Here is a 24,365-nt window from a genome sequence, read left to right as displayed (position 1 = left end):
ATATCAGACCTTTTTTCAGATTGGAGTGCAGTTGTGAGTCGCCTTTTGATTTGTACCCACCTCCTAAGGATGATGAGTCTCTTCAGCTTTGGCTCAAAACATTGAACTTGAAGAAACCACCAAACCGTGTGTGTGTTCCTGTCACTTCGTGGACAAGAGGCCGACTGAAGAGCATCCTTTTACTGAGAAGTGGTTGGGCTATTTTGCTCCAGTACAGACCAGAAGGTGACGTCTCATCAGGACATCAACAAATACAGGCAATGTAGCTGTTAGCTAGCTGCTGCTCGCTAACCATTGTCACAGATGGGGTGTTCTGAATCAGGCAGAAATTTGCTAGCTTAGCTAACGATGTTAGTAGTAGGTAGCCACTCCTAAGTCTTAACATACTGTAACTAGCTACATACTGTACTCACTTAGCTACCTAGCTTGGGGGCAGCCCATCTGATACAGTGTGCTCACTAACTAGCCTAGCTAGTTTTGTTAAACTTGTGATCTCTCTTATATTTGCTTGACAGATGAAGACAACTGTGATGATGCAGAGTCTGATCTGAGTGTGCCAATGCCACCGCAGCATAAAGATGCTGATACTCAATGGAGGTTCCAGCACTGACTGATCACAGCTACGTGTCAAGAGAACCAGTTAACCTGTTAGAGCTCTATAGGGGCGCTATTTCATTTTTGGATAAAAAACGTTCCCGTTTTAAGCGCGATATTTTGTCACGAAAAGATGCTCGACTATGCATATTCTTGACAGTTTTGGAAAGAAAACACTGAAGTTTCAGAATCTGCAAAGATTTTGTCTGTAAGTGCCCCAGAACTCATTCTACAGGCGAAACCAAGATGATGCATCAACCAGGAATTAGCAGAATTTCTGAAGCTCTGTTTTCCATTGTCTCCTTATATGGCTGTGATTGCGCAAGGAATGAGCCTACACTTTCTGTCGTTCGCCCAAGGTCTTAGCAGCATTGTGACGTATTTGTAGGCAAATCATTGGAAGATTGACCATAAGAGACTACATTTTCCAAGTGTCCGCCTGGTGTCCTGCGTCGAATTCGGTGTGCAATTGCCAGCTGCTTCTACTTTACCATTTGATTCAGGGGAGAAAGCATGTGTCCAAGAACGATGTATCAATGAAGAGATATGTGAAAAACACCTTGATGATTGATTCTAAACAACGTTTGCCATGTTTTCAGTCGATATTATGGAGTTAATTTGGAAAAAAGTTCGCGTTTTGAGGACTGAATTTTCGGATTTTTTTTGGTAGCCAAATGTGATGTATAAAACGGAGCTATTTCTAATACACAAGGAATCTTTTTGGAAAAACTGAGCATCTGCTATCTAACTGAGAGTATCCTCATTGAAAACATCAGAAGTTCTTCAAAGGTAAATGATTTTATTCGAAGGCTTTTATGTTTTTGTTAATGTTGCGTGCTGGATGCTAACGCTAATGCTAACGCTAAATGCTAACGCTAAATGCTAACGCTAGCTAGCTACTTTTACACAAATGATTGTTTTCCTATGGTTGAGAAGCATATTTTGAAAATCTGAGATGACAGTGTTGTTTACAAAAGGCTAAGCTTGAGAGATGGCATATTTATTTCATTTCATTTGCGATTTTCATAAATAGTTAACGTTGTGTTATGCTAATGAGCTTGGTGATAGATTTACACAATCCTGGATACAGGGGTTTTTTCATAGCTAAACGTGACGCAGAAAACGGAGCGATTTGTCCTAAACAAATAATCTTTCAGGAAAAACTGAACATTTGCTATCTGAGAGTCTCCTCATTGAAAACATCTGAAGTTCTTCAAAGGTAAATGATTTTATTTGAATGCTTTTCTGTTTTTTTGTGTAAATATTGCCAGCTGAATGCTAATGCTAAATGCTACGTTAGCCATCAATACTGTTACACAAATGCTTGTTTTGCAATGGTTGAGAAGCATATTTTGAAAATCTGAGATGACAGTGTTGTTAACAAAAGGCTAAGCTTGAGAGCTAGCATATTTATTTCATTTCATTTGCGATTTTCATGAATAGTTAACGTTGCGTTATGGTAATGAGCTTGAGTCTGTATTCACGATCCCGGATCCGGGATGGGGAGATCAGAAAGGTTAACAAGCCCACCTGCCACAAACAAACCCGATGTGGTAGTGCACAGCCATTGACCCATACCATCCTGAAGAATGACACTAGCTCAGTGTTGTATACTGGCCTTCTTAGTGTTTTCCTTGACCGTGTAGAAGAAATTCTACATGGCTAGCTTAAAAATGCATATCACTGATCAAATACTGATAACCTTTATGAAGCTGAAGCTGAATCTTCTCCAGGGTGATCTTGCTGAAGGCATTGCTGTGTCCCAGGGAGTAGTGAGCAGAATATTTTCCTACTGGATTGACACAATGGAGGAGCACATGAGGATCTATATTCCATGACTGCCGAGGAAGACAATCTAGAACACAATGCCTCAGTGCTTCAAAGAGAAGTTCCACAACACTACATGCATCATCGACTGCTCTGAAACCACTCTTCAGAAAGCACACAATATCGATTCCAGAGGGGAGTCATTCAGCCACTATTATTCCAGCAATACTATCAAGTATTTGGTTGTCATTGCTCCATGTGGACTCATTATGTTCATTTCTCCTGCATATGGAGAAAAAAATACTCTCCCAGACTGTTCCCATCAACCTGACACACAAAATGGACAACGTCCTTAGAATCTGTGCAGCACTTGTTAACATGCAGGTTGAGATCATTCATGAGAAAGCTGAGTGAGCAGTGAGAATGTTCATACATCCTAAATGTGACTTTATACACTATAATGTATGTGTGTGTATGAATGTATATATATATACAAGACATAAAAAACACCATGAAGAATTATGCAAATATAATCAGGTAAATGTGCATGTATGAATAGAACTGTACAATACAACAACAAAAAACACAGAGTTATACTTAGATAAGGTAGAGCTAACAGAGTGAGCTTTAGAACACAAAATAAGAACTATTTAAAAACAAAGTATTAGGCTCCGAGCCTAGATACCACACAAAATAACATATTTGGAGCACAGACTTTGTCTGCCTGACTGGATCTCATATGGTGTCCTTGGCAGCATATCTGTGAAATAAAATGTCTTCAGTTTAGGGATAACATCAGCACAGAACTTCACATCAAAAGGCACATCAATAACAACCTGCTCAGATGGAGCCCAGACAGCAGTTTGTGTCTCTCCAGTCCTGTGCAGAACATGCCCATTTGCACCTGCATGTAGTACCGAATGAACACCATCCACCAGCTTCACATCATGAGTTTGCTAGAGAACAGTTCAGTCAGAGATTCACACTTCTTACTTAGAACAGGACATTTGATTTCTAGAAGTTCTTGAGAGTTTAACACTATCTGGGCTTGCAGAAAGCCATGGCTCATTGACACTCACTACTGTGCCTCTACTCTCTAGACTAAGCCCACAGCTCTCCATCAATGTGTAGGCCACCTGCTTGTTCTCCTTGCCATATGTGCTTGCTGCGTTCCCATGGAACCTGGGGAAGAGATGCTGCCGCACAAAGTTGTCTGGATTTGTTGAGGTGCGCACAGGAACCTTCTTTGCTGAGCTAGCAGTGATCCGAAGTTTACGTCCTTCATACCACGCATTGGAGGCACTCTGTGCTTTAGTGACTTCCTCCAAGCTGGCACATTTCCACTCCTCCAGCTTAACAAAAACATTCTAAAATGACAAGCATTTCTGACACTGCATGTTGATGCCGTGTTCAGTGCCTTAGACCGCTGTGCCACTCGGGAGCCCTATAACAGACTACCATTCAAATTGGAGTTAATGACAATGCAATACATAAAAGACTATAAATCACAACTTAAAGCAACCACTAAGACGAACTGTCAACAGACAAACAGAGAACACGGGTATAAATACACAGGGGATAATGGGGCAGATGGGCGACACCTGGAGGGGGGTGGAGACAATCACAAAGACAGGTGAAACAGATCAGGGTGTGACTGTACCCTCCCTCTATGGGCGCCACTTGGCGTCTCACCTGGACGCATACCTGGTTGACCGGGGTGCTGGTGGTGGAAGTCGGCGATGAGGGCTGGATCCAGGATTTCTCTAGCGGGGACCCAGCAGCTCTCCCCCGGGCCATAACCCTCCCAGTCAACCAGGTACTGGAAATCCCTGCCTCGTGGTCGAACACTCAGGAAGCGTCTCACCGTGTATGCCGAATGGCCATCGATGACACAGGGAGGAGGGGTGGGCCTGGAAACAGAAGACAAAGGGCTGTAACACACAGGCTTAATCCTAGACACATGGAAAGTATGGTGAATACAGAGGGTACGGGGTAACAAAAGACAAACAGCAGTGGGGCTAATGACTCTAGAGATGGGAAACGGACCGATGAAATGGGGGGAAAGTTCACGGGACTCCACCTACAAGGGCAGGTCGCGGGTGGAGAGCCATACCCTCTGCCCGAGCCAATAGCGTGGAGCAGGGGTCCGATGGCAATCTGCTTGTCTGGGAAGAGCGGAGGCTGGTATCCCAAGGAACACTCGAAGTGTGAAAGACCCGTGGCAGAGCAAGGGAGGGTGTTGCGAGCATACTCAACCCATACCAGTTGTTGACTCCAGGTGGGAGGGTTGGCGAAGTCTAGGCAGCATCTCTCGTCTCCAAGTCCTGGTTGGCTCGCTCTAACTGGCCATTGGACTGGGGTTGGAATCCAGAGGACAGGCTGGCCGACAACCCAATGAGCATGCAGAACGCCTTCCAGAACCGGGGTGAGAACTGCGGACCCCGGTCGGGGACCATGTCCACCGGGAATCTGTGGATCCGGCAGATGTGCTGCACCATAAGCTGGGCGGAATGGGGAGAATGAAGTGGGTGGCTTTGGAAAACAGGTCGACCACAGTCAGGATGGCCATATTTCCATCAGACAGGGGGAGACTCATGACGAAATCCAGAGATATATGGGACCACAGACGATGAGGGCCAGGCAGTGGTTGGAGAAGACCAGCTGGAGCTTGCCGAGGAGTATTGTTCTGTGTGCAGACCGTGCAGGCGCCAACAAACGCGGCAAGATATGGAACCATAGTAGGCCACCAAGAGCGTTGTCGCACGAAAGCCAGGGTCTGACGAGAACCCGGGTGTCAAGCAAGCCTGGGGGAATGGGCCCACTTCAGGACCGCGAAGCGGACAGTGTCAGGCACAAACATCCGGTTATCTGGGCCCCCCAAGGGTTTGGCTGGGAACGCAGCGCCTCCCGGACCGGTTTCCCTATAACCCAACTGAGTGCCGTCGCCAGACACGAGGTGGATAGGATGGTCTCGGGCTCCGGCGTGGTAACCGTGTGGTTATAGTGGTGAGACAGGGCCTCCGGCTTGACATTCTTGGACCCCGGCCGGAAGGAGAGGGAAAAGTTGAACCGGGTAAACAACAGGGCCCATCTCGATTGCCTGGAGTTGAGGCGCTTGGTGGTTCGGAGATACTCCAGGTTTTTGTGGTCGGTCCACACAATGAACGGATGTTCCACCCCTTCTATCCAGTGCCTTCATTCCTCCAACACCATCTTCACCGCGTGATGCTCCCGATTCCCCACATCGTAGTTCCTCTCCGTGGCTTTGAGGCGGTGGGAGAAGAAGGCGCAGGGGTGCAGCTTAAGGTCCAGGGTACAACGTTGGGACAGGACAGCCCCCACTCCGACATCCTTAGCATCGGCCTCCACCACAAACTGATGGGAAGGGTCAGGATGAACCAGGATAGGAGCAGTGGTGAAGCGGTGTTTAAGGTCCCGGAACGTCCGGTCAGTGGCAGATGACCACGTGAACGGAATCTTGGTAGAGGTGAGTGCAGACAGGGGGAAGGCCAGGGTGCTGTAACCCCAGATAAAGTGGCGATAAAAGTTGGCGAAACCCCAGGAAGCATTGCAGCTGCACCCTGGACGTAGGGCCAATCCACCACCGCCCTCACCTTCTTGGGATCCATCTGGACACTCCCAGCAGAGATGATGTAGCCCAGAAAGGAATGGTGGAGCAATGGAACTCGCACTTTACTGCCTTAACAAACAACTGGTTCTCCAGAAGGTGCTGGAGAACCTTTCAGACATGGAGCACGTGTTCTTGGGGGGAGTGGGAGAAGACGAGGATGTCATCGATGTAGACAAAGACGAACCGGTTCAGCATGTCACGGAGAACATCATTCACCAGAGCTTGGAACATTGCAGGGGCGTTGGTGAGGCCAAAAGGCCAGACCAGGTATTCGTAGTGGCCGCTAGCTGTGTTGAAGGCGGTCTTCCACTCGTCCCCCTCTCGTATCCGCACGAGGTGGTAGGCGTTTTGTAGATCCAGCATGGAGAAAACAATGGCCCCCTGTATCGGCTTGAAGGCCGGGGAAATGAGTGGTAGCGGATAATGATTCTTCACAGTAATGTCATTGAGTCCCCGGTAGTCAATGCATGGGCGCAGGGTCTTGTCCTTTTTCTCCACGAAGAAGAAACCTTTCCCAGCGGGAGAGGAAGAGTGACGGATATATCCTGTAGCTTGGGAGTCCCCAATGTAGGTCTCCATAGCCTTGGTCTCTTGTCCCGACAGAGAGTACAGACATCCAAAGGGTTGGTCAATCCCGCAGTCATAGAGGCGGTGCGGCGGAAGGGAAGTGGCCTGGGACTTGCTGAACACCTCCCGGAGGTCCTGGTATTCCGTGGGAATGGCTGAGAGGTCCGGGGCAACTTCCGAGCCCCCAGGAAGATGTCCAGGGGCAGATTGCGCCGACTTCAGACAATGGGCGTGGCAGAACAGACTCCAGCCCATGATAGCACCCGTAGACCAGTTAATTTTTAAATTTTTATTTATCCGTTATTTTACCAGGTATGTTGACTGAGAACACAGTTTCATTTACTGCAACGACCTGGGGAGTAGTTACAGGGGAGAGGAGGGGGATGAATGAGCCAAACTGGGGATTATTAGGTGACCGTGATGGTTTGAGGGCCGGATTGGGAATTTAGCCAGGACACCGGAGTTAACACCACTCCTCTTACAATAAGTGCCATGGGAACCTTAATGACCTCAGAGAGTCAGGACACCCGTTTAACGTCCCATCCAAAAGACAGCACCCTACACAGGGAAGTGTCCCCAATCACTGCCCTGGGTCATTGGGATATTTTTATTTTATTTCATTTTTTTATAGACCAAGAGGAATGAGGGGATTGTGTCGCTGGAGCCAGGAGAATGGTCTCGCTGTGATTCCCTGATACACATAGTTTGATGGGATTGGTGTTATGGGTGACCTGACCAATAGAGCACCCGTCCAGTGCTCTAAGTCCCTGGACGTGCGAGCGGAATCGAATTTCCTCTCCATCCGTCATTCCCACAATCGCCCATCGATGCAGATGGTCAAAGCCATGAGGGAGTCAAGATCTGTGGGTAAATCCCGAGCAGCAAGCTCGTCCTTAACCTCCTCCGAGACGCTGTGCAGGAACATGTCGAACAGTGCTTCCTGGTTCCACGCAGTCTCCGCGGCCAACATGCGGAAATCCACAGCATAGTTGGGTATCCTGCCGGAGCTGGATTAGCTTCTAGGCAGCTTCTCTCCCGGAGAATGGGGCATCAAAAACCTTCCTCACCTCCCCCATGAACCTCTCCAAACTCATGCACATGGCCGGCTGTTGTTCTCATATGGCGGTGGCCCAGGTGAGAGCCTTCCCAGACATCAGCGTGATGAGGTTGGCTATCTTGGAGTGATCTGAGGAGGGCTGAAAATAAACCCGACAGGTGCTCTCCATTAAAGCATTCCGGGGGAGGTAAACAAGACTTCCAGGAAGGTGGAGTGGTCGGTGGGGCGGCATTGCTAACCGCCAAGTTTTAGGGGTGGTACAGGTTGGCAGGCAGGCTCAGGGGCAGGCAGAGTGGTCAGGCAGGCGGGCTCAGAGTCAGTACAGGCAAGGGTCAAAACCAGGAGGGCGAGAAAAAGAGAGACTGGTAAAGCAGGAGCTAAGACACAAAAACACTGGTTGACTTGACAAATAAGACGAACTGGCAACAGACAAACAGAGAACACAGGTATAAATACACAGGGGATAATGGGGAAGATGGGCGACTCCTGGAGGGGGGTGGAGACAATCACAAAGACAGGTGAAACAGATCAGGGTGTGACATAATGCAAACATTCAATACAATACATACACATTATATTTGGTTCTCCAATCAACAGCCAGTTTAAGATTAGCCGACTTGTGATTGTCATTGACCTTCATAAATACAGTAAATACTCGACCCATTCATCCAGAAGTAGTTTGGTCAAAATTTTAATTTCAGTCCTATAAAGTGCTGATAATAAAGCTTTTTTAATAAATCAATGATATAAATAGACACATAATGAATTCTTAAAATGCTAAGTCCTATTCCAAATGCATATTGTGTGGGTATAACCCGTGTATGTGACCAATAAAATTTGATTCGATTTGATTTGACCCCAAAGTCTGATCTCTTCCTAGATCTATTCCAATCTCAGCTACATGTATGCTGACACTTCCATGTTGATCTGAGCTTTGCTGTTGGAAACGACAGTGTCAGACATGGAAGTCAGTAAGTGAATGTCCCCTATATTATTGAAGACACTGCACTTCAGTGTCCGGGTGTCCTTTCAACCAGTCAGTGGATGTCTGACAAATCACTTCCTGTGACCTCTTGGGCTCCTGCTGATGTCAGAGGGTTATTATCTTAAATCCTTCAAGAGTGGGTCATTGGCCCCCTAGTCCAATATGCCTGACACTATGGGCTTGTTTGAGTGGTAGGGGGCGAAAGCAACCCACTGTAGACCAAAGTCGTGGAGTGAAGTCGGGGGAGGTGTATCTGCGACAGCCAAAAGTCGGACACTGTAGTTTCCAACAGCAAAGCTAAGATCAACATGGCAGTGTCAACAAACATGTAGCTGCTATTGTTTATAAAAGTTTGTCTGTATAAATATCAAAATACACTTTTCTGTACCCCCATATCACACACTCACAAACTGGAAACATAACTTGTGTACAATTCATTGGTTCTTGAGAGTTCTCAAATATCACTTTTCATTTGTATCCCCTGTAACTTTAGAATCGTTCAAAGTTGATTCCTGTTTCAGTCATGTATCTGACCACATGCGCGTGGGTCAAAAACATTTTTAAAGAATGATTGGTTGACCAATAGTGCCTCGCACAATGCAGGTAATGGCTGCATGGTGCAGTTGGTGAGAAGCAACTGCAGCGACTTGAAGACGACTTCATCAAGAACTGCATGACATTTGATCACATGATTTTTGTGAAGTTCATGCTGTCGACATGTAGTCACAAGACAGACCATTTTTATAACCATAATGCAACACACTTTGAAAGAGGGTGACCAATGATGGTCAACGACATGACGAAAGTGATCCGCTCCAACGTGCCCTATGTCTTGTCCACTCCCTCCACATCGTCGTTCTGGAGCTCGATAAGTGGGCTTGGCAGAGGGAGTTTGGGCCCAACTGGGAGAGACTTTTCCTGGGGGAATGTGGGGGCCTCTGGAGGCCTCTGGGCCTTACTCAGTGTCAGCTTTCTCCAGAGGAAGCGCAGCACTGATGGCCTGAGGATGATGAAGACCCAAGGGTTGATGATGGAGTTGAAGGACAGCAGGCGAAGCACAGCGAGGTCGGTGGCATGGCTCTCCTTTGACCTGCCTGTAAAGTTGACATACACACGGAGCTATATGGGGGAAAAGGGAAAAGGCATCACAGTCAGTTATTCAGAATTTCAAAATCAACAAAACCATATAATGGTCATCAATTAGGACAGACCAAATGTTTCATTATTATTTATTGCAATCCAGGTAGTCTTGGTAGTAGTAAGTAGGCTTAGGCTATAACAGGTGCAAGAAAACTACAGTAAGTAGGACGCAGCGGTCTAAGGCACTGCATCTCAGTGCTTGAGGCATCACTACAGACACCCTGGTTCAAATCCAGGCTGTATCACAACCGGCTGTGATTGGGAGTCCCAAAGGGCGGCGCACAATTGGCCCAGTGTCGTCCGGTTTGGCTGGTGTAGGCCATCATTGTAAATAAGAATTTGTTCTTAACTGACTTGCCTAGTTAAATAAAGGTTAAATAAAATATCAATTAAAAGGGCCTGGCAGTAGTGGTCTTACCATTAGGCAGAAAAGTAAATACCTTCAGGCCTCACATCACAAAGGCACCTCATGAGCTGGGCATAATTTTAAAACCAGCTGGAAGCTTCAAAAGTTAAGATTGAAATGGGAAGGGAGGGGGGTTTTGCCTGGTCACTGTGCCCAGCAGTGGCGGTCGATGCCATATAAGATAAGGTTTTTAAGGTTTTTAAAGATTTTTTATTTTCATGAGCATGACCTTATTTCTATTACAGCATATTGGATGACTGTCATTCATATTCCATTCACCCAGTTCAATGTATCAGCAATAGGTTTAGGCTACGATATGATACTCAAATTTTACCTATACCCTAGCCAATGAATGAAAGTCTACAACGTAGTGCACACAGGTCGATAGAAAACAATTGAGGTGACAGACAGTGACACATTCAATACCGGCTTGCACACTCTTGCCTGCATCTATCTGATATAGGGTGTAATCATTAGTCCAACAGTTGCAAACGAGAGTTTCCCTTCGCTTGTGGACTTCAATGCACAACACATCAGCTGTATATGACCATGCGAAAAAACCTTTCCAAACAAAACCATATCATAACCGCTACACACAGCCTACATTGTTGTCACCATATTAACTAAAGTAATGTCATAGTCAACATAGCTAATAGAACTAACGCTTTAGTAAACCCGCTATGCAGTAACCTTGCAGTGTCAATAAGCAGTTTAGCACTTACACCGGCGGGCCCAGATGGCAATAAATTAGTAGAACCAAAAGCTTACCTTGACTTGGAAGAGTTCCAGTGTTGTGTTGGATAGTCATAGCCAGCTAGCTAACATAGCATCCCTCTGTTTGAGTAGGCTAAACTAGTGAAACAAAGTATTTGGGAATAAATTCATTTGTACAAAACTGGTTAACTATTGTCTTTTTCTCTCTTTGAGTCAACTACTCACCACATTCTATGCACTGCTTGCTAGCTGTAGCTTATGCTTTCAGTACTAGATTCATTCTCTGATCCTTTCACTGGGTGTACAACATGTCAGTTCATGCTACAAGAGCTCTGATAGGTTGGAGGACGTCCTCCGGAAGTTATGTTATAATTACTGTGTAAGGCTATGGAAAGGGGTGAGAAGAACCATGAGCCTACTAGGTTTCATAATTCATAATAGATCAATATACATATATTTCATATCAATATTAAAATCCAAGTTTTTCTCATAATAGTAGAAACAAATGTTATTAATTACCCAAGGACTGGTTCATAATAATGGACTATTTCACCCTGGCAGAGCTCCCATGCATTGTTGCATGTGATGTGATTGCAAATGTGACTTTCATTTAAATTAAGCTGCAGCAATGAGGTGCATTCAGATTGGGGCCTGAGACCGGTCTCTGCCTGGGGCCTCCAAATCAATGTCTGCCTCTGGGCCCTGGTAATATGTAATCAATAAATAATCATAATTTGTCAATGGTATTGCTCCATGTAGGCTATGCCTTTTGTTCTGTGCAAGTTACATTTTAAATGATGGCTTATTTCTAGATGTAGCAGAAGCAGAAGTGGTGATGTGGAAGACCACAAGAAAAACCTCCACTGCACATGTGACTTTCTCAATATATTCCACATTTAGACCAGCTTTATCGAAACGAATGATCTTACTTACCACTAAAGGAAACGAACAGATGACGAAAGCCACTGTTATGAACACCAGTAGCAGAAGATGCTCCACTTCCTCAGTCATAGCGAAGGATTTTTGGTAGAACCGTATCCGTCGCGTAACTCCCCCACGGTGCGCTTTGCACATCCGATACATTATAATCAAATGGTAGACGACAGATAAGTTACTAACTAGTGTCGTCGAAATCATGATAAGAGCCAATGACGCATACACACCGACGTAGACTTTGTGTTGGGTCACGTTTGGATTCATGTCAAAGAAGCACCAAGTCCCCGGGCAATATTGGACGTAGTCTCCAAAGCCCATAAAAGGTGCTAGGCAGAAGAAGATGCAGACCAGATAGATGAGTGGAATGGTGATATATCCGCAGCGCTTTGTCAAGTGCCGCTCGTAAAAATACGGCTGTCCAAAGGAGAGGTAGCGCTCCAAAGCCATGGCACACAGAATGGCCAAAGTGGCGAGGCTGAAAAAAGTCATGCTGAAACCAAAGTAGGCGCATACTGCTCTGTTTTTACTCATATCTACCAAGGTCCTGTTTTGTGTATAAGAGGCTAGTACAAGAGGACTGATGGATAAGGAACCTAGTAGATCTGTAGTCACCAGTGCAGTCACCAGCACCTGGAACAAGGATGGAATTTGCCGCCGGCGCCGCATCTCCAAAAGGACCAAGGCGATTAAATTGCCTAGTACCTCCGCAGAGAAGATTGCCGCGGAGATATAGGGATTCCCCGACGAGACAGTGACTCTGTCATGGCAGGTTATACTATCATTGTGTTCCATAACAACTGGTCGTAGCCTATTCCCCTAATCTTGAACTGATAAATATCCCTTTTGCTCACATAAGTGCAAACAAAAGAGGAATTAAGTCCGCATCCAACTCTTTCACTGCCATGAGAAATGAGGCTCATGCTGGCTCCTCTGGTGTCAACAAAAACTGATGTTAATCTTTCCGGCACAACCCAGTCACCCACCCACTCACACACAACCATGCGTGTTATGGTGCTGAGAGTGCAGTACTGTCACACACTGTCAGCCCACTCAGAATAGAGAGGGCGCCCCCGTGCATTTAATTTGTTTTCGCTTTTTGTTCATTTGTATTTAAAAAATATATTTTTTGTAGGCCTATGCAGCCTCCGTTTGTATAGGCCTACAAGTCAATAGAGGTGGCTGGTGGCAGGGTAGTAATGGCTGGAAACGAATTTCTGGGCATGTATATCAAACACATCCAACAAATGGTTTCCATGTGTTAGATACCATTCCATTCTAGCCATTACTATGAGCAGCCCTCCCCAAACCAGCCTCCTGTTCTTTCCGGGATGTTTTTTTCATGAAGAAGATGCTGAATAAAGATAAAGTATAAAGATAATGTAGAAGACAAGGCATGCACACATGACTGTAAGTCACTCTACTAAATGGCAAATGTTGCTATTAATATATTATAGATAACGCAATCTGACAGAGGTTTCACATGTATGGAAGGAATCACAGTTATCCCATCTCCCTGTTCCTAAGGTAAGACTGTCAACCACAGACAATATATCAGTTCTATATCTATGCTGTCAATGGTCAACCATCCCATACAAACCAATAGCTCTGGGGCTGTATGTATCAAGCATCGAAGTGCTGATCTAGGATCAGTTCCTGCCCCGTGTCCATGTAATCTTATTCATTTTCATCTAAAAATCTAAATTGATCCTAAATCAGTACTTCTACTCTGAAACCGTTTATGAATGCTGGTCCAAATAGTAAAACATATATCAGAGGCCTGTATTTCAGATTACGTTTCTGGTATGTGACTTGTCCTCAGAGCAGAATTCAGCTCAGCTGTTGACTGCTATGGACTTTCTCCACTAGATGGCGATCTTATCATGGACATTGTCAACTACAAAATGCTTATGGCTATTCAGCTTTAGCTTACTCAAGACAGTAAAGACTAATGGAGACACATAACAAGGGAGACAAGAAAGGTTCTACTTCATTGGATATTGCTATGGCCTACAATATGCACTCGTAGTGCTAGAGGGTTATATGTATTTTGTGTGTGATGATATCACTGTGGATTAAAGATTGAAGCCCCCCTTTTTGACCACTAATTCTGTCATGTCATGGTCATGGAAGTGGATGTAACATGCTACAGCACATTCATCCCTCTGTTGACATGTTGAACGAATGGGACATCTGACTAAGACCACGAGTCTGGAAGGCACAAAGAGACATTCCAACAAACATGGTAGCACACACTAAGTGCTTTCTCACTCACCCAGAAACAGAAGCCACATAATTCACAGCAATTAAAGAACCACAGTGGCCTGGGAGAGAATGAGGGAGAGAGGGGAGGGTGGATGGGATAGAGGGAGGGAGAGAGGCGACAGAGTCTCTCTCTCTCTCTTTCCCTCTGGCCGGTTCCCAGTTCTACTCATTTTTGCAGTTTAAAGGGAATGTCCTGCAATTCTACCTATTTGCAATGACTTATGCCTTGTTAATGATATCTGAGTGAGAGTGACTAACCAAATCAATGGGGGCCCCCTGGAGGTCAGGACCCCTGGTTTCTCTGTGTGTTCCAAAATCTCCATTAGCATGGCCATTAGCATAGAAGGTCCTTGAATTGGTGATGGAAATGGGCACGTCATGGCATTGCCTTTGAAACATTTTCTTGAAAAAATGGTGTTTGACTAGACACGATGCTATTTTACAGTAAACAAATAGACAACAGACTTTCAGCACTTTTATAGGGAAGGACATTCAACAAGCACGGCACTTACACAAATTACCTATGATTGGCTGAGAGAAATTGATGATAAAAAGAAAAAGATTGTAGGAGCTGTTTTGTTAGACTTCAGTGCAGCTTTTGACATTATCGATCAGTCTGCTGATGGAAAAACGTATGTGTTATGGATTTACACCCCCTGTTATACTGTGGATAAAGAGTTACCTGTCGCAGAACACAGAGGGTGTTCTTTCATGGAAGCCTCTCCAATATAATCCAGGTAGAATTGGGAATTCCCCATGGCAGCTCTCTATGCCCCGTACTTTTTTTAATCTACTAATGACATGCCACTGGCTCTGAGTAAAGCCTGTGTGTCTATGGGGTGGCAAGGTAGCCTAGCTTTGGACTAGTAACCGAAAGGTTGCAAGATCTAATTCCTGAGCTGACAAGGTAAAAATCTGTCTTTCTGCCCCTGAACAAGGCAGTTAACCCACTGTTCCTAGGCCGTCATTGAAAGTAAGAATTTGTTCTTAACTGACCTGCCTAGTTAAATAAAGGTACAAAAATGTATTTAAAAAAATGTATATGGATGACTCAACACTATACACGTCAGCTACTGCCTTGAGTGAAATGACTGCAACACTTAACAAAGAGCTGCAGTTAGTTTCAGAATGGGTGACAAGGAATAAGTTACTCCTAAGTATTTCAAAAACTAAAATAGTTGTATTTGGGACAAATCATTCACTAAACCCTAAACCTCAACTAAATCTTGTATTAAATCATGTAGACATTGAGCAAGTTGAGGTGACTAAACTGCTTGGAGTAACCCTGGATTCTAAACTTCCATGGTCAAAACATGTTGATACAACAGTAGCTAAGATGGGGAAAAGTCTGTCCATAATAAAGCGCTGCTCTGACTTTTTAACAACACTATCAACAAGGCAGGTCCTACAGGCTCTAGTTTTGTCGCACCTGGACTACTGTTCAGTTGTGTGGTGCCACAAAGAGGGACCTCTGAAAATTCCAATTGGCTCAGAACAGGGCAGCACGGCTGGCCCTTAAATGTACAACAGAGAGCTAACATTAATAATATGCATGTAAATCTCACATGGCTCAAAGTGGAGGAGATATTGATTTCAACACCTCTTGTTTTGACTAGAAGTGTTGACATGCTGACTGCACCGAGGTGTCTGTTTTAAACCACTAGAACACAGCTTGGACACCCATCCATACCCCACAAGACATGCCACCAGAAGGTCTCTTCACAATCCTAAAGACACTACATAGAGCCATGTCTACATGGAACTTTTCCACTTCGGGTAACTGATGGAAGCAGTAGAATCAGATTTTAAAAAAATAGATACAAATACATTGCATGCAACAGCGGGGACTGTGAAGAGACACACACAAAGGCACAGACACACATACACATGATAATACACGCCCTCTACACACATGGATGTTGTATTGTAAATATATGATAGTGGAGTAGTGACCTGAGGGAACACACTAACTGCGTTGGGTAGTGTTACTACATTTAATGTGAAGTAATATTTTAAATAACTGCCTTAATGTTGCTGGACCACAGTAATAAATATAAAAATACAAATGGGATTCCTACCCACACACACACACGCACGCACGCTCGCACACACACACACACACACACACACACACACACACACACACACACACACACACACACACACACACACACACACACACACACACACACACACACACACACACACACACACACACACACACACACACACACGCACACACACACCCACCCACTGTGGCCTCAGACACTCTCTCCCTCTCTCCTCTCCTCTTGCATTTATGCAAACACACATGTTGTGAAAGAGAGGTCTTAGGTGACCAGGTTTGAGGTTTTAAATGGGGGGTGTTGGTTTAACAGTGTGTGCGTGTGCGTGTGTCTGTATGCGTGTGTGTGCGTGTGCGTGGAAAAGAGGCATGTTGTTCCATTGAAATAATTACATGTGGTTATGTAGTTGAGCTGCCCTATAATAAGTAGGGAAGAGAAAAGCCCACAAACCTGCTCACTGAATGGGAAACTAGGGCTTTTCCTGTCCACAATGACTGGTATTTACATACTTTGTCCCAAATATGCTTCCAGTTTCAGTATTAGTAGGCTTCAATCTCTTTACACGACAATGCTGTATATAAGACTATGTTGAGCTTTACTAGTGTATGAAATGGATTTGACTCTAGGCGAGAGAAAACAGCATTTTTCTTCTTGCAATCTGAAAGCTGAACTTTCTTACGTAAGAGCATATTTGGGTTGTCTGTATGTCTATCCATCCATTGCATGCTCCCCTCTGCTATCTCCCTACACCAAAATAGATATACGAATCAACAGATCCGAGTTATCCTACAGTGTTGCATACTGTTATAGGATCTATAGTTTCTCAAGTTTGTACAAGCCTTAGGATTCGATGACATTGAAAATAGCTCTTCACGAGGCATCATTGAGGGGGTAGGAACTTGGGAACGCTATCGGACCACAGGTTGGGTTCCTGTAAATAAGAAACCTGATGATATCCTAAAACAAACATGTTGGTTTTGCTAAAGACGTGACGGCTGCCAAGACACAGAGAGGTCCAGCCACTGACCACGAGGAGACCAGACCTCCCAGTCTTCCTCTGTCTCTCCCTCCCTCCCCTCTATGTCTCCCCTACCTCCCTCTTAGTCTAAGAGGGAGAGAGAGAGAGAGAGAGAGAGAGAAAGAAAGAGAATGAGCCTGCTATTACCCAGGGTGCTCTGCAGTGGGAGTGTGTGATGACCACAGGACAAGCGAATTCCACTCCGACCGCACGCAAGCGGTTCAGCAAGTTCAGCCAAGGTTGCTCAATGCAGCGGTCACTCTCTGGAGTGGGGCTTGGCCTAAACCCTTGCCTGGTCACGGTCACAGAGGTTGAACACTATGTGACCGCTGGCTGGTCAAGTGCCCAGGGTGATCACTGATCACTTAAGAGCATATTGTGTTTTTTCTGCCTTTCCATTTTGTTCTTCATCGGTTTTAACCAGCTCTGGATAAGAACGGGCATTTCCTAGAATACTGCTTTACACTGACCCAACGCGCATTAAAGATCCAATGTAGCCGTTTTGACCTGTATATGAAATCACTTCGGGGTAACAATTAAGTGCCTTACTGTGATTGTTTTCAATTAAAATGGGCAAAAAAGTAGGGGGGAAAATGATCCCAAGCAAAGAGCAATTCATCAATCAAGAATTTTGCTAGGACTGTCTGGGAGTGGTCTGAGTGGGGAGGGGGAAACTGAAAACTAGATGTTATTGGCAGAGAGGTTTCAAACTCTATTTCTTATTGGTCTATTAACTCATTTACCGGCTGTCCAAAACTCCATCCCACCAAAACAGGATGACATTTCAGGCGGTCTTTTCTGACAGCTTTTACACTAAAAGGGCATTATCATAATTTTCTCAATTTCACAGTATTACTCCAAACTTATAGTGTGAAAATATATATAAAACACAGGAAAATCACAGTTTTGACTGTACTGGGCCTTCAAACACTGACCCAAGTGTAGTAGATTTGCTTAGATTGTCTACTCCTGACACAGGTTAATTTCAGCAGGCCTAAGCTGAGCCGACCTCCAGACCATCACATGAATGACATTTGACCCCTGCAGCCTGCCCCTGAACCAATGGGTCAGCACTTAAGATGGACAGACACATAGAAAGAGAGGAAGAGAAGAGAGAAGATAAGAAAAGAGAAAAGAAAATAAAAGAAGAGAAGAGAAGAAAATAAAAGGAGAGAGGGAGAGAGAGAAGAGAAGAGAAGAGAAGAGAAGAGAAGAGAAGAAAGAGGGAGAGAGTGAGAGAGAGAGAGAGAGATCGAGGGAGGGAGGAAGGAAGGGAGGGAGGGAGAAAGAAAGAATTTCATGCTAATATTGACTGCTATATTTGTTTTGTGTGTAGTCCTTTTTTACTATATTACCTGGGACATTATTAGACTAGATTAGTTGAATGTATTCACCTTTGTCACCTGATCAGGACTTACTGTTATAACATCTATCTCCATAACAGCTCCTTGGATAACTTACAGCTTATCTATGTGCAAGATAGAGATGCCTTCAGGCAGTCATTGAACAGCTCAATCTATGTGTCATGAGCCCCGGTGGTAATCTGTTCATGTAGTGTGAGAGCGTAGAGTACAGCCAGAGGCTGGGAATGTGAGTGCGTGTGCGTGTGTGTGTGCGTGTGTGTGTGTGTGTGTGTGTGTGTGTGCCTGACGGTGAGGAAAAACATCAGTCAGAAACCCTCACAATGGCCCTGCAGCCACAGTACTCACATGTCACCCATCCACCCTGTTACAAACGGCAGGAGGAGTGGCTCTTATACCGCAACTACGCCCCTATACCCCACAGTGCTCCCCTTCTCTATTCCCCTCCTCTGTTCCCCTCTTCTTATTTATTCTCTGCATTCACAACCGTAAAAATATGACCTCTTTTGTTTGTAGTCCTACCCTGGATGGCTTCCATCATGATTTAGTCAACTTTTACCTGTGTGAAATGTTGGCTTGTGGCCAAAAAGTGAAACAATACTCTTTCCAGGCCCAGAGTCATTAGCTGTACACAACTCAACTGTGTGTGTGTGGTGTGCGTGTGTGTGTGTGTGTGTGTGTGTGTGTGTGTGTGTGTGTGTGTGTGTGTGTGTGTGTGTGTGTGTGCGTGTGTGTGTGTGTGTGTCAGCATGTGAGTGTGACTGTTAGGGGTGTGGTTGAAATAAAGTTGGGTCATAAGCAACTCGTGAAAAGAAGACTGTATATCCGCCATACTATCAATACAATTAATCACACAAAAACTCACACACCCACTCATACACACAGACTGCCCAGTTAGCACATAAGGTTCTGAGAACCATAGCTTGGTGAGAGCTCGGTTGTCCTGTGGTTATTTTGCATACAACCTTCCAATAACTTTCTGGTAACGGTGCAAGATAGTTGCTTGGCTTTGGAACATTCTCAGCATATGTAAGGAGCTTGACATTATCTTCTTGATATTTCCTTACTTTAACAGAACGTTTCCTAAAAGTTGAAACATGGTCTTAGGTAACGACCGTAAGAGGAAAACACACACTGTGAGTCGCTCTGGATAAGGGAAGGGAGAGGAAAAGGAGATACCTAGTCAAGTTGCACAACCGAATACGTCTGTTGAATGACTGAAATGTAATGAAGTGAGTATCCTACCGCTCCGCCTCATATGTTACATAACACTTCTGGACTTTGTCTCTGGCCATGTCATGGCTGATGGTCTGTTCGCTGCTGGAGCCATGGTTGGATAACCCCATGAGAGTTCATCATACCGCTCCACCCTCCTCCTCTCCTCTAAAGCGTACATAACATGGAGGAGAGGGAGGAGGGGAGGAGGGGGGTGGTGGAGAATCAGAAACCATGTTGAAGAGTAATTGGTGTTCAAGAACACCAGGCATTAGACTTAATCTAGCAACACAAGTGAAACCACCTGTTTCCCCTCTCAACTAGATAGTGTGGTTAATTCTGAAATGGCACCCTATTTCCTATATGTGCACTACTTTTGGCCAGGGTTCAAAGGACCATAGGGCTCCTGTTGATACCTGGAGTTTTGATACTGTGTACTTTAAATGATATGTACTGTATCTCTGAGAACTGTAACACTGAGAGTGAGTGTCAATTTGCTTTGGCCCTAGTGTGGACACTTTTCAATGACATTGTGTTTGGCATGGCACAAGTCTAGTTTGTTTGAGTCCAAACTTCTGTTCCATTCTGTCGGAGTAAACAGACCAGCAGTAGAGTTGTATATCCACCTCGTACAGTATTGGGACTTTGGACAGGAGGACTGGAGCTGAAACATGTAAGGAGGACGGGAGGACGGCAGGAAGAGGAGAGGGGGAGGTAGGACTTCAGACGTGAGGGGGCTTTCTCTGCTAAACTCATCATTGGTCTTGGAGGTTTGGGAGATGTCACTCATAGGGGCCCGTTTTACGTGATTTCACAGAGGCTGCATGGATTCCGCCCTGATAATATCATCGTTATGGGAGCCCACCTGTGTAATGTCAAACATACACTGCAATTCCGTCTTTTCACAAGCAATTGGTGCACTTTCCCCAGTGGCTGAAGAACAATTGACTTATTATGTTTTATTGGTTGTAATGAGAGCAAACTATGTCAGTACCTCCCTTTTCTCTTATCATGAAATCATATTGACACTTGATTGGAATAAAACTGTAAAGTCTATTGACTCATTTAGTTCTATTCATCTGTGTGTATTTGCGCCCGTTAACCCCTTGTAAAAGTACTAAAGACATGATATGACTCAAAGTTGAAGATCAGAGCTCTGTTTATCAGGGTTGCAGTGGAGTAGTGTGGCAATGACTGTCTGCTCATATCTGTGCCAGACAAGGTTGTCATGCTGTGTTTGAGATAGTAAAAACGGAGGAGGCCCGAGAGAGTGTATGGGGGAGGAGAGAGGGTGTGTGGTGTGGTGTGTGTGTCACAGGAGGTTGGTGGCACCTTAATTGGGGAGGACGGGCTCATGGTTTTCATTTACTTCGTTCCAGCCATTATTATGAGCCGTCCTCCCCTCAGCTGCCTCCACTGGTGCGCGTGCATGCCTGTCTGTCTACGTTTATGTACTGTATGTCTGCGTACAATTGTCTGTTTACCATGGGGCAAATCCCCTTCCTCAAACTGACTTAATGACAGGTCTTAACTGGGGTCTGGGGGCTGCAGGGCTGGAGGCTTTGGAGTTGTGGTGGTGGAAGCATGATGGGAACCAAGGCTCCTATCACCATCTCTCTTATTGGAACCAGGCCTTGACTATCTCCTGGAGAGGAACTGTCTACATGAGCCCCCCCCATCCTCTGATGACTCCCCACAAAACCTCTACACAGCCCCCCCCCCCCCCCCCCCAACCAACCCCCCTGGAATCCCCACCCTCCTTCCTCTCATCCTCTCTTCCTTCTCCAGTCAGAACAACAAACTCGTGCAACTGAAGCCTGCGGCCTGCAGTGTCAGTCTCCTGTGACAGGAAGCCACATGAGAGAGAAACTGCCAGGGAGAGCAGAGAGAGGCACTTATGGCTGTAAGAGAATCTCCCTCTCTCTGTTCCTCTGTTCCCCCACTGGAAAAGACAGAATGAGAAGTTCCCAGTCCCATGGTGATCCACTTAACCCCCCTTGTTCTCATCATCTCTCTCTCTCTCTCTCTCTCTCTCTCTCTCTCTCTCTGGATCTCTCCTTCTCTCCATCTATCTTCTGTCGCACTGATGAAAACCAACCACGCCAACCCCAATAAGGCTCACAAACTCCATATCTCGATCACCCTCATCATTAGACCGAAGCTCTACTCATCCTAAAATCCTACATGAACTGAACTCGGTATCCAGCTAAGCCAAAACAGCCCTAAAATCATACTGATTGCTCGAGTGAAGCATACCTTTAAATCCCAATCAACATTGTCTGCATGGCTTAAGACTTGTTTGTTGAAAAACAAAACAACATTAATTTGATATCATATTAATCATCAGTTTTGTCTGTATGACTAAGACGGACAAAAACAATAAGGCATTCATTAAAATTGTCTTGAAGCCAGAGCGCTCTGTTTCTGGTTGGGTTTTAAAACTCTTTCCTGTCTAACAGTTTCTCTCTGGCTCTGCAGGATTAAGTTGCATCCTGGGAAAGTGGTGAATGACACACACAAACACACAAATGACAGTCTTTCCTGTCCCTCCCCCTCCTCTGATTAGTGCTGGACACTTGGCTCTGATGCAGCCTGCTTATTAATTGGTCCTTTCTCTTCTCAGTTGGATCCTGGAGAGGCTCCAGAGCATGTTATGTGTCTGCAATTAAACTCTGGCCCACAGAGAGGAGGCTTGTGTGGGTGGGGAGGGCACAGTGTGTGTGTGTGTGTGTGTGTGTGTGTGTGTGTGTGTGTGTGTGTGTGTGTGTGTGTGTGTGTGTGTGTGTGTGTGTGTGTGTGTGTGTGTTGGTGTGTGTGTGTCATGGGGGATCTTGTGGGTTAGGATGTGTGTTTGTGTGTGTGAGAGAGAGAAAGAGAGAGAGAGCTAGAAAGATAAATAGAGAGAGCTAGAGAGAGAGAGAGAGAGAGAGGGAGAGAGAGAGGGAGAAAGAGAGCTAGAAAGATAAATAGAGAGAGCTAGAGAGAGAGGGGGGGAGAGAGAGAGGGGGGGAGGAAAGAAAAGAGAAAGATTCACGTCACAGTTATCATGGCTCCTCTCGAGACGACTGCACTCTACACCTCAGTTAGGACCGACAGAATCAAAATGTTTTTCATTCATGTTGTTGAGTGGATGTCATACTCAGTAACTTGTAAAGACTTGCGGCGCGTCCGTGAGAAAGAATGCAACAGTCAGTCGTGGAAAGGGTGTTTCTCTGTACATGTATTTGTCTAATAACCATGAGCAAGAGCACTGGAAACAGGGTTGTACTGGTGTCGTTTGAACCTTTGGATGGCACCGTCCCAAAAAGAAACATTTGAACAGTGCACTAACTGTCTACTCTGGCAGAGGTCCCAACCTCTGCTAATGTCATGCTAATTGGAACCAAAGCTCCTGTCACTCCAGCTCCGTTTCTCAAACTGGTACCAGTCCAATACTAGAAGAGCTTTTACCGTGGAGCTACCTTTTCCATCCAAAACATTAACCTGCTATTATTAAATGTCATCCCTGGCCTGGCGTGTCACTTCCCATGCCGTTGGTTGAATCCCTGGACGATGTTGGGGCTCCAGCGAGCCGTGTCTCCGCCCCACATGTGGAAACCATCGAAGTCAAGGCCGGAGACACAGGACTGGGCTTGGATTGGAACACTGCTCCCTCGGAACACGCTCAGGACCATGCCTTCTCAGAGAGGTTAGGGCCAGGGCGGGTATGTGTGTTTGGTCAGAGCCAGCAACAAGGCAAAAGAGCAAGCCTGTATGTGTGTTTAAGCATGTGTGTGTATCTATGTGTATCGGCATCACTCCGTCGATAGGGGCAGGGTCTGTCTCAGCCTCAGGACTCACTGATGTGGCCATTACATTCACAGGAAACCCCCCCACATTCCCCCTCTTCCCATTACAACCGGGCAATTGGGAACGACAGCTGATTCCGGGAAACTGTCTCGCTGCACCGTCAAAAGTTTATGATTAACAAACAGCCGGAGGAACTCAAACCCTATGTAATGTTAGTGTGCTCTCTGTGGGCTGAAACTGGGGGATTTTGTTGGCAACAGACTGAACAGCTCATACATTCTAGATGGATGGAAGTAGTTAGACTGGTTTGATCCGGATCCAAAACAGAGGGAAGATGTCTGACAGAGAACGAAACTTTGGCCTACTACAGTATGTGTCTTACACTTACTGGAAGTAGAAATCCCATTACTGTACATGCAAGTCATTTTCCTGAATTTACATTGGACACATCCCAGTGTAAATTTTGTTTCCCGTCATACCTTGCTGCTCTCCCTGTAGAGATGATCGTTGGTGATTATGGAGGAGAGAAAGGTTGATTTGTAATGCAGCTAGATGTGGTGGGTGGGGTGGACCCCCACTCACAGGAAGCGAGATGTATCCTGAACTGGTCCATAAATCCACAGGTATTTCAGGAGGAGGAAAGATCTAGGCCTAGGGATATGGGCCACTTTTCTACATCTCTCCAGACCTGACAACACAGCCCTCCAGGCCCCAAGCCCTCCCAGCCCTCCCGGCCCTCCCAGCCTACCCCCCACTAGCATCCTAGTACAGTCGGAGTTGAGTATTGAATCTGTGGCACAGCAGCTACAGTATGATATGAGCACGACTGTAAACACACACACACACAAACACTTACA

The 24,365-nt window shown here is 45.5% G+C and overlaps 1 protein-coding gene and 1 long non-coding RNA gene across 2 annotated transcripts; one reads left to right on the top strand and one right to left on the bottom strand.

Moving 5' to 3' along the window:
* Nucleotides 1-876: 876 nt before the first annotated feature.
* On the top strand, nt 877-9,721 carry LOC149981495 (uncharacterized). Its single transcript, XR_016497744.1, has 2 exons — nt 877-1,383; nt 1,752-9,721. It is a non-coding gene; the product is annotated as an uncharacterized LOC149981495 (long non-coding RNA).
* Nucleotides 8,295-12,806, bottom strand: LOC110529782 (prostaglandin E2 receptor EP2 subtype-like). Its single transcript, XM_021612315.3, has 2 exons — nt 11,795-12,806; nt 8,295-9,720 (listed from the first exon to the last, which is right to left on the bottom strand). Exons 1-2 carry the CDS (start codon nt 12,587-12,589, stop codon nt 9,427-9,429), a joined length of 1,089 nt encoding a protein of 362 aa, XP_021467990.3. The 5' UTR covers nt 12,590-12,806; the 3' UTR covers nt 8,295-9,426.
* Between the last annotated feature and the right edge of the window lie 11,559 nt (nt 12,807-24,365).

The sequence above is a fragment of the Oncorhynchus mykiss genome, chromosome 8, assembly GCF_057628025.1.
Source record: "Oncorhynchus mykiss isolate SJ-2025 chromosome 8, ASM5762802v1, whole genome shotgun sequence".
Classification (NCBI taxonomy): domain Eukaryota; kingdom Metazoa; phylum Chordata; class Actinopteri; order Salmoniformes; family Salmonidae; genus Oncorhynchus; species Oncorhynchus mykiss.
The sequence above is the reverse complement of the archived record's forward strand: the minus strand, read 5'-3'. Positions and strand labels throughout refer to the sequence as shown.

Excerpts from the sequence above, each read along its gene's own strand:
- LOC110529782 (XM_021612315.3), bottom strand. The coding sequence starts at position 12,589 with ATGGAACACAATGATAGTATAACCTGCCATGACAGAGTCACTGTCTCG. Across the intron at positions 9,721-11,794 it reads TCTGTTCGTTTCCTTTAGTG|CTCCGTGTGTATGTCAACTT; the intron begins GTAAGTAAGATC and ends TCCCCCATATAG.